General features: G+C 43.8%; 1 protein-coding gene across 1 annotated transcript; it reads right to left on the minus strand.

Moving 5' to 3' along the window:
• Positions 1-9347: 9347 nt before the first annotated feature.
• Positions 9348-10956, minus strand: Trex2 (three prime repair exonuclease 2). Its single transcript, NM_001107580.1, has 2 exons — positions 10932-10956; positions 9348-10307 (listed from the first exon to the last, which is right to left on the minus strand). Exon 2 carries the CDS (start codon positions 10271-10273, stop codon positions 9563-9565), a length of 711 nt encoding a protein of 236 aa, NP_001101050.1. The 5' UTR covers positions 10274-10307; positions 10932-10956; the 3' UTR covers positions 9348-9562.
• Between the last annotated feature and the right edge of the window lie 305 nt (positions 10957-11261).

Consider the following 11261-nt stretch of genomic DNA (forward strand, 5'->3'; position numbering starts at 1 on the left):
CATTTGGTGACATATTGTTTAACTTGGGAAAGAACTGCCAAACTTATCCAAAGTGGTTGCATTATATCTGCAATAGCTGTTGTATGAGAGTTCCAGTTCCCTCAACCCTCACCAACACTGGTCTGTCTGACTTAGTGTAGCCATCCTAGTGTGTGGAAAGTTGTAACTCTTTGTGCTTTTGATTTCATTTCCTTCATGACGATCTTTGCATGTACTTGTTGGTCATTCACATTTACTTTGAGAAGCATGTTAATCTCTTGTCCATTTCAATTGAATTGTTTGTCTTCTTACAAAGAATTAGAGTTCTAGACTTCAGTCTATCATCAAATACATTTTTAACAAATGTCCTCTTTCAAACGATATATTTTAAATTTTTAGCTTATATATTTTTGGTTGTAATGTAGAACTCTTGTCAAAAAAGGTCACAAAGACATTCTATCTGCCTATAGGACTTTTTATGACTTGGAAATTTTGGTGATAGTCTTAGGAGTTTAGGATTGGGGTTGGGTTTTGATTTATTTTTCAGGTGATATTTCCCTATGTTGCCTGGGGTTGTTTTGAACCCGCCACTATCTCTGGAGTGCTGGACTAGGCATTCTCCACCACATTCAGCTTTGAACTGTTATTGCAGAACATTCCCCCCTCTTTCCTTCACACAGACTTAAATAAAAACTTTTAAGTCAAATGGTGCTGGAACTGAAAACAAAAAGCCTAGACAAAAGGTCCAACCACTCTGGGAGCAGTGTGGCCATAGCAAGTTACTAACCTGCTCCTGTTTCCTATCAAGGCAGAGTTTTAATAATCACTTTTAAGAGAAATTGGGAGACTTAAAAGATGGTTTCCCTTTAACTTCAAACAGTTCACACTGCAACATTAAAATGAAACCTGTACTTTCACTCTTAATTTCAAGGTGCCTCAGGGAACCTAACAAATTATATATATATATATATATATATATATATATATATATATATATATATATATATTTAATTGAATGAATCTTGTGTAGTCCTGCTGTCCCAGGAAGTTGCTATGAGAGTGTCTCTTTGGCCTCTGTTTGTGAACACAAGTAGAACTCTGTAGAAGCTGGGGGAAAATGGCAGCCCTTAGGTCCTAATGCTAGCCAAGGCCACTCACTGCACGGGGAGCAAAGTGGAAACTTGGGGAACATGCACTAGAAGCAAAGCTGCAAATGCTCTGTGAGATCCCTCTAGCTTTGTAGATAACAAGCACTAAGCTAAAGTCAGGGAATAATATTATATACCAACTTGGGCAGGCTATAGAACTCAGGTTTTGGTAAAATAACAGTCTAAGTGAGGCTGTGAAAATAAGTTTTAGATGAAATTGGTATTTAAATTGGTGGACTTTGAATAAAGCCATCTTTTCCCCTAGTGTAGGGAAAAACTTGTGCAATCAGCTGAAGGCTTTATTTAAAAAGACTAAAATTACCCAGAGGGAAGGATCTTGCTCCTGATGATCCCTGGACTTAACCATAGCTTCACCCTCAGTTGCTAGTTGGCTCAATGGCCATTCTGCCTCTATATTATGGAGCCAGTGCTTTGAAGTCTCCCATAGATGGAGAGATGATAGATTCTGAGATACTGTGAGAATCCTGACTCATAAAGTCATTAGCACACGCAGATGACAGTTAAATTTATACTGGAAAAAACTATTTGGCATGAAAGAATACTTCAATAAAACATAACTATGATGGAGTATCACTGTCATGTAACTGGACAGATGTAATAAATAAGCAAGAACAGAATTGCACAGCAGTACAGTTGTTAAGCTATATTTTAGAACTATGGATAAATGTGCACATTTCTTAAGGAGACACATTTCCCAGGATCTAGAACACTTTTCAAAATTATTTATGAGCAGGTATGTGACACACATCTGTAATCTCTCCATTAGGAAGGCTAAGGCAGGAGGATTGCAAGTTTGGAGATGAAATCTGTATCTTGCTAAGCTTAAGTTAAGAGAAGGCCATGAGGATGAGCTCCAACCCTGTATGGCTGAGAAGCAATAGAAAGGGGACCTTCTAGCACTGAGGTATACTTTGTCATGGCAGCCCTAGAAAACAGAAGGCCTACTCTAAAATCCCCTTCAAAGGTGGTGTTGGTGGGTGCCATGGTGCAGGAGGTAAAAGTACTTCGCTACATAAGCCTGCCTACCTGAGTTTGATCCCTGAAACCTATAGTAGAAGGAAAAATGACTCAAAGTTGTCCTCTGACTTCAACAGAAGCAATATAGCATATGTACATCCACACACACGTGCACACACACAATGATAAAAGATTAATTAAAACTTTTCACTATTAATGGGTTGGGGATTTAGCTCAGTGGTAGAGCGCTTGCCTAGCAAGTGCAAGGCCCTGGGTTCGGTCCCCAGCTCTAAAAAAAAAAAAGAAAAAGAAAAAAAACTTTTCACTATTAAGAAGTTAGGACAATCTACACAAGAATTACGTTGTGCTTCAAGACACTGAGGAAAGAAATTGAAGAAGACCTCAGAAGATGGAAAGATCTCCCATGCTCATGGATTGGCAGGATTAATATAGTAAAAATGGCCATTTTACCAAAAGCAATCTACAGATTCAATGCAATCCCCATCAAAATACCAATCCAATTCTTCAAAGAGTTAGACAGAAAAATTTGCAAATTCATCTGGAATAACAAAAAACCCAGGATAGCTAAAGCTATCCTCAACAATAAAAGGACTTCAGGGGGAATCACTATCCCTGAACTCAAGCAGTATTACAGAGCAATAGTGATAAAAACTGCATGGTATTGGTACAGAGACAGACAGATAGACCAATGGAATAGAATTGAAGACCCAGAAATGAACCCACACACCTATGGTCACTTGATTTTTGACAAAGGAGCCAAAACCATCCAATGGAAAAAAGATAGCATTTTCAGCAAATGGTGCTGGTTCAACTGGAGGGCAACATGTAGAAGAATGCAGATCGATCCATGCTTATCACCCTGTACAAAGCTTAAGTCCAAGTGGATCAAGGACCTCCACATCAAACCAGACACACTCAAACTAATAGAAGAAAAACTAGGGAAGCATCTGGAACACATGGGCACTGGAAAAAATTTCCTAAACAAAACACCAATGGCTTATGCTCTAAGATCAAGAATCGACAAATGGGATCTCATAAAACTGCAAAGCTTCTGTAAGGCAAAGGACACTGTGGTTAGGACAAAACGGCAACCAACAGATTGGGAAAAGATCTTTACCAATCCTACAACAGATAGAGGCCTTATATCCAAAATATACAAAGAACTCAAGAAGTTAGACCGCAGGGAAACAAATAACCCTATTAAGAAATGGGGTTCAGAGCTAAACAAAGAATTCACAGCTGAGGAATGCCGAATGGCTGAGAAACACCTAAAGAAATGTTCAACATCTTTAGTCATAAGGGAAATGCAAATCAAAACAACCCTGAGATTTCACCTCACACCAGTGAGAATGGCTAAGATCAAAAACTCAGGGGACAACAGATGCTGGCAAGGATGTGGAGAAAGAGGAACACTCCTCCATTGTTGGTGGGATTGCATACTGGTACAACCATTCTGGAAATCAGTCTGGAGGATCCTCAGAAAATTGGACATTGAACTGCCTGAGGATCCAGCTATACCTCTCTTGGGCATATACCCAAAAGATGCCCCAACATATAAAAAAGACACGTGCTCCACTATGTTCATTGCAGCCTTATTTATAATAGCCAGAAGCTGGAAAGAACCCAGATGCCCTTCAACAGAGGAATGGATACAGAAAATGTGGTACATCTACACAGTGGAATATTACTCAGCTATCAAAAACAACGACTTTATGAAATTCGTAGGCAAATGGTTGGAACTGGAAAATATCATCCTGAGTGAGCTAACCCAATCACAGAAAGACATACATGGTATGCACTCATTGATAAGTGGCTATTAGCCCAAATGCTTGAATTACCCTAGATGCCTAGAACAAATGAAACTCAAGACGGATGATCAAAATGTGAATGCTTCACTCCTTCTTTAAAAGGGGAACAAGAATACCCTTGGCAGGGAAGAGAGAGGCAAAGATTAAAACAGAGACTGAAGGAACACCCATTCAGAGCCTGCCCCACATGTGGCCCATACATATACAGCCACCCAATTAAACAAGATGGATGAAGCAAAGAAGTGCAGACCGACAGGAGCCGGATGTAGATCGCTCCTGAGAGAGACAGCCAGAATACAGCAAATACAGAGGCAAATGCCAGCAGCAAACCACTGAACTGAGAATAGGACCCCCGTTGAAGGAATCAGAGAAAGAACTGGAAGAGCTTGAAGGGGCTCGAGACCCCATATGTACAACAATGCCAAGCAACCAGAGCTTCCAGGGACTAAGCCACTACCTAAAGACTATACATGGACTGACCCTGGACTCTGACCTCATAGGTAGCAATGAATATCCTAGTAAGAGCACCAGTGGAAGGGGAAGCCCTGGGTCCTGCTAAGACTGAACCCCCAGTGAACTAGACTGGCGGGGGGAGGGCGGCAATGGGGGGAGGGTTGGGAGGGGAACACCCATAAGGAAGGGGAGGGGGGAGGGGGATGTTTGCCCGGATACCGGGAAAGGGAATAACACTCGAAATGTATATAAGAAATACTCAAGTTAATAAAAAAAAATAAAATGTAAAAAAAAGGAAATATATCTAATAAAAATTTTAAGAAAAATAATTAAGAAACTAAAAAAAAGTAGAAATACTATGGTACTAGGCACATACATAGTAGGTAAATTTAGTTTATACTCAACTGTGCTGCTTAAAAGAAGGCATGCAGCCAAAATTCTAAGTACTGGGTTTATCCAAGTATTAATACACAAATAAAGAAAGCCTATCTAAATAAAATAGTGGGGGATTTAAACACTGCACTCTCATCAATCAACAAGTCACCCAGACAAAAAATAAACAGAGAAATAATAAAAAAAAAAGAATTACGTTGTGAAGGAAATGAAAAGTGAAACGATGAGCTATCTGCAATTACCAAGCTAATGAGGTATCTAATAGCAAACCTTTGGGGTGTGGTCTGATCCTTGAGGGAAACCATTATTTTTGAGGACCTCAGCTATTCAATAAGGAAGATGGTTCTCGTAAGTCTTCATCTCAGAAAATTAAAAAGTACTCTAAAGTTAAATCAGAGATGGAAATAATCAAGGTAAAAAATTTAATGAAGCAAAAAAAATTTAAAGTGAAAGAGTAAGTCAAAGTTCTAGCTTTGTTTTCTTTTAAAAGGGCCAAAGAATAATATGGAGCTGGCTCAGTGGTATAAGCACCAGTTTGTATTCCCAGCACCCATATAAAAACTGAGCAAGTCAACATACATTTGTAGCCCTAGCACTGACTAGGGGGAAAGAGAAGAATCCCCAGGTTTCTCTGGCCAGCCTGTTTAGCCGATTAATGAACTCAAGGGTTTTTTGTTTGTTTGTTTGGTTGGTTGGTTGGTTTTTTTTTTTTTTGGTTCTTTTTTTCGGAGCTGGGGACCGAACCCAGGGCCTTGCGCTTGCTAGGCAAGCGCTCTACCACTGAGCTAAATCCCCAACCCTGAACTCAAATTTTAGTGAGAGAGACCCTGACTCAAAAAATGGAGAGTGCCTCTGGTGTGTACATGCACATGTGCACATACAAACACACATACACAAACTCAAATGAAAGAGCCAATGAAACAAATAATCTCCCACAATCCTTGTTAAGATATGTGTAGGAATAAGAAAGGAGACATCAGCAGAGATACTAAAATTAAAAATATTATATTAATAAATTAAAAACCATTGAGGAAACTAAAATGATTCAAAGAAGGTATTTATGACTTTTAAGAAACGGCACCTAGTCAAATGCTATCTTTGCAAATTTATGAGTGTGCAGAGGAAGATACAAGGAGGAATGTGAGGGAAAGTGTGTATGTGGGGGTGGTGCAGGGGCCTATGTGTCAGTTTGTGTACTATGTTCTGAGTATTTGCCCCCATTGGTGTTAAGGTATGAAGTATAACCTTTGGGAGGAGAATAGCCATGAGGGCAAGGTTCTGTGAATAATAACATTAACAGAAGAAATCCCAAGGACTCTTTCACCATGTATGTGAGAACACAGCAAGGAAGTCCCACCTATGAGAAATGAAGTTCTCAGCCAACAATGACCTGCTTGCACCTTGATCTTGGACATCTGGGCACTAGAATTATGATCAATGAATTTCTGCTGTTATAAGTCATACAATGTATAATACTCTGCTATAGCAACTGCAGCAGAGTAAGACAAGATGCAAACAATGATTCGTAAGTTTTCATCCCTTAGATTCACACACACAAGGGAACTATTTTTTAAAGATAAAGTCTCATGTGTCCCAGGTTGGCCTTGTAGCTTAGGATGAACTTGATTTTCTGATCCTCCTATCTCTATTCCTTAAGTACTAGGATTATAGGCCTACACCATAATACCTGGGGGTGTTGTTGTTGTTTTGGGGGAGTGCTAGGCATGGAACCCAGGGCTTTGTCATACTGTACAAGCACTGTGCCAACCGAGTGACATCTCCAGTCCCACAAAGGAATTTTAAAAGGCAGATAAAGGGGCCAAGGAAAATCAAGTCTCTAATAGAAAGAGTGGGGAGAGGGTATGCTTGAGCTGTATAATCCATGGAACTTCAGCTTGCTAATGGAGATGAGGAGGCAGCCTTTGGTGCCTTGCCTAATTTCCTCCCAAGCATACTCTATCCGCCACATCACTACTCCATGTTGCATCCAGACTGTAGTCTCAGGAGCATACTATTCATTGTTGAGCAGCATTCTCAGGTGCAGATGTGACATGGGTTATACAACCAGTCATCCTACTAGGGAACATCTAGCTGGGAGCCCTTTAAGTCACAAGCTGTCTTGAATGTGTTCTGAATTTCTCTTGGGGAGTCATATATGGGTAAAACCTCGGATCTCGGAGTTGGGGATTTAGCTCAGTGGTAGAGCGCTTGCCTAGGAAGCGCAAGGCCCTGGGTTCGGTCCCCAGCTCCGAAAAAAAGAAAAAGAAAAAAAAAAAAAAAACCTTGGATCTCATGATGGTTTTTCAGTTCACCCTTCAAACACTGCCCAGTCAGTTTCCACTGAAGCTGCACCACCTATCATGTCACCAAAAGCACAGGAACCATCCATCCTCCGTCACCAGCAATAGAGCATGTAATGGTCAGTCTTTTGTTGTTGTTGATTTAGTCATTCAAATGGATGTACTTTGGAAAATTTACAAAGTAATTGGTTTTTTTTTTTGTTTGTTTGTTTGTTTTTTTCCGGAGCTCAGGACCGAACCCAGGGCCTTGCGCTTCCTAGGCAAGCGCTCTACCACTGAGCTAAATCCCCAACTCCGAGGCAAAGTAATTGTTAAATGTTAACATCTATTAGAAATTAAGTCATGTAAACAAGCTAGATATGTCAACATCAGCTTATCATCCCAACAGTTATGAGGTAGAGGCTTGAGGATAATGAGTCCAGAGTTAGCCTTGGCTATATAGGGACTATAAGACTAGGATACATGAGAACTGTCTCCAAAAACCAAGAGTAAATTAATATAAATGAAAACTTAAGTAAGTTATACTTTAAAAAAAAGGAGCTATCCAGATTTATCACATCTTAACTAACCACGTTTTACTGTTACTGTGTATTGATGCACATCTAGCAGACCACAGTAGAAATCAATGCTGTGGTGTGATGCTACAAATCCATTCCTGTATAACTTTGTACATACTCCGTCCTCCACCTATTTGGCACAGTGACAGAGCTATCCCACAGAGGTCAATGGGCCAGGACATGGCAATGCTCAGTTTATTCCTGCTTTGTTGATTGCCCTGTCATAAGAAAATAATGGGGTACATGGTAATACGGCAGATTAAATCAGAGTGCCACCTTTGTGGTCACATCATTGCTAGTAGTGTGAACATGTGAAACTTTAAGATATATCTCTGCTCATTTACTTTCAACTTACTCATTAAGAGAAAGGAAATTGTGAACTGACCAGTGCTCATCATGGGTGGGAAACACACATACACATGCACACTCACACGTTTACTTTCCTAGAAAGCCAGTTGGCATAAATTCATCAGCACACCACTACTTTGGAGGCAGGTCTCAGCTTGTCTGTGCCACATGGAAAGACACAATGCTCTGCCTGATCAGTCTGAGTGGGCAGGAAAGACTTAGGCGCAAAACCCAAGACCATTAGGCCAAGGGTACATGGATGGCTGAGGCAGAAACCTCAGCCTCAGGGAGGGAAAAACACAAAACAAGACCACTGTGGAATGTCATAAGGTACAGAGAGAGCAGCCAGCTGATCCTGGAGTTGAGCCTTTCTAACCTGTCATTATACAGCAGCAGGGACAGTATGCTAAGGGCACCACTTTCTTGTATAGGCTGCCCACATAAGCCTGGCCAGACAGCATAATAGGAATTAGGTCTGAGATACAACAAACACATAAGATGTTGCCTTTCTTTTAGACACAACCCTTTGTAACCTCCACTGCCCTCAGTCTCAGCCAGGCCATGTGATTAGTCTGACACAGCCATCACCAGTGTCTTCTTACTCTGCCACCACACACATTGAAGCCTCTCTAGTCATTTTGACCTACTTAGGGGTCCCCAAATGGGCCAGGCTGGCGAAGCTGGAGGCTTCGGTCATGCGAGTCACTCTGGGGTGTGGCCACCCTACCCCTCCTTACCTGCCCCAGCATTTGGTGACACAGCTCTCACCTGGTCTGACTTCCCACAAGACATGAGTGCCTCAGGGTGGGGCTTCACAGGCAGGTCACCAGAAATAGCTGAAGCAGCTGATGAGAAGTTGCCCAGATAAATCATTCTGTGAAGGATCTGAGAGGATGCCATTCTTATCTATGCCTCAGGTCAGCTTGGCACCCTAGTCTTCCTGGATGGCCCCTCCTGTGGCATTCATGTGTTGTGTCCACAGATGATTAGAGATGCCTGCCTTTTCCTGGTGCTACTTTGCTGAGTGGGATCAAAGGGTGATGAGAGTAAAAGGTTGGAGCTGGGCATTGAACAAGGGAGGCACAGGCTAGCTCTCTGTAGGCTTAGTTACTGCTTTCAATTTGCTCCCTGGAGGATTCAGCCTGTTTATCCCAAGGGGCTAACAAAGAGGGACAACATGAGACATACCAGAGAAGATAGCTGGGGCTAAGGGTCCAGCACTCCTACCTAGCACAAGCTCCTTCTGAGAATCTTCCCCTCTACATACTCACAGAGCTCACCACAGGGTCAGGCCAGCATGGGGCCCATCTGTCCTGGGTGAGATAATTTTGGGTATGGGCAGAGAAAAATCTGGCTAGTAAGTAAGCTGGTAAATAGTTGGTGATGTTTATTGAAAAATGGAATGGAGCAACTTATAGGAACTCATGGCCTGGCCAGAGAGTGCCCAACTGGGGGTGGAACACAGAGAAGACTCTAGGATCCAATGGCCACATAGGTCAGGGCTAAAGAAGGACATGAAGGTGCTACAGAGATCAAAGACATAACTCAAAGCCTGGATGAATGGATGGCGCTGGCATTCAGGCCTCGAGGCTTGGTCCATCAGGTGGCACATACATGGGCTCAATATGTGCCCAGCTGCGGGCCTGCTCATCTGCCCAGGCGAGTAGCTCAGGAGCACGGTGTAGGAAGATCAGAAGCAGGGTGTTCACATCCCCCTCTGCTGAATGGGCAGCACTGGGCTCAGCCTGGAAGTAGCGGTGGAAGAGACTGGCCAGGCTGTAGCTTTTGCGGCCTTGAGCCCTGGTGCCATGGCTATGCACACGGTCCAGGCCCCGCAATGCAGGCAGTGTGTCCAGGCAAACAGTGTCTCGAGGCAGATGGGCACCCAGACGTTGTAGCTCCGTGCATAATAGTGGGAAGTCATAATCGAATCCATTGTGGGCCACAAGGCAGATGGGGCCCTCCTGGCGGCTCAGGAAGCCCTGCAGTGTCCTCACCACAGCGTCATTGAAAGCAGCCTTCCGGCAGTTCATCAGGCCTTCACTGCTCAAACCAGTAATCTCACTGGCCTTGGCAGTAAAGGGGCGCTCTGGGCACATGCACAATGTGAGCTTGTCCAGAACACGGGGCAGCACCAAGGAACCAGAATCATCCCGTTCTGGGTTCTCCAAGGAAGATCGGTGAACAGCAAAAAGGGATATCTCTGCAATCTCAGGATCCATGTTAGGGAGCCCAGTGGCTTCCAGGTCCAGGAACACAAAAGTCTCAGCCCGCAGTGGCTCAGACATGCTGATGTTCTCACAGCAACAGTGAGGCCTAAAGCTGCCAGAACAAGTGGCATTAGCCAGAGGGCTAAAGACATGGGAGCAAGACCCTGCTGCCTATACCACCTCAGGTTGAAGCTCTACCACACAGAGCCTCGCTTCCTGCTGCTCCACCTCACCTCATGAGGCCTTTGGTGCTAGTAGTAGTTTCTGATGCATATTCATATCTAGGGACACTTTGAAGGGGACTCCATGGGGCCAGGATCAAGTGACCAGGGTCTGTTTCTGCTGTCTATCCTTCCTCCCCACTTTCCTGGGTCTCACTTCAACCCAATCTTAGTATTATCACCTGACCAAACAGACAAAGTGACTAGACTTTAACCCAGGGCCCTCTTACTTTTGCTGCCAGGCCCAGATCTAGCCATTGACCCAATCAAGGAGGGGGACAGGTACAGTCCACAACTGGTGCCTTAGCCCAGCCCCTTGGTGGAAATACCTTGGCTGGGAGCCTCAGGCATTATACCCTGCTTTCTACCTTTGGGTGTCGAGCACCAGAGGAATCTGGCATGGGGACCCTGGTCTCCCCAACCTTTTCTCTTCAAAACAAGTGCTACCTCAACCTGGCTTCTACCCGCCTCTAGACTCATGGCTTTATCCACCTATCCCCACCACACTGGCTTACCTGGGCCGGGCTTCGGCTGGCTTCCTGGGCTGCTGGGCACCTGTCTCTGCACAGGCTGTGCCAGGCAGCCTTTAATCAGAGGACACAGCCCGCCCCCAGCCGCCAGTTGGGCAACCAGGAGGCCTGAGGCTGCAGGACCTGTGCGGCCGGCTTGCTTGCCACCCCCTCATGAGCTTGCAGCCACCGGACACACGCCCCATGTTTACAGACTGAGAAGTAGGCTCTGACGGCACACAGGCTTCCGATGAGTGATGAGCACTGTCATGAACCAGAGGAATGCGTCCTCACAGGCAGGAGGAAGTCAGAGTGTGGTGGAAGACTGTGGCTTCT

The sequence above is a fragment of the Rattus norvegicus genome, chromosome X, assembly GCF_021556685.1.
Source record: "Rattus norvegicus strain SHRSP/BbbUtx chromosome X, alternate assembly SHRSP_T2T, whole genome shotgun sequence".
NCBI classification, from domain to species: domain Eukaryota; kingdom Metazoa; phylum Chordata; class Mammalia; order Rodentia; family Muridae; genus Rattus; species Rattus norvegicus.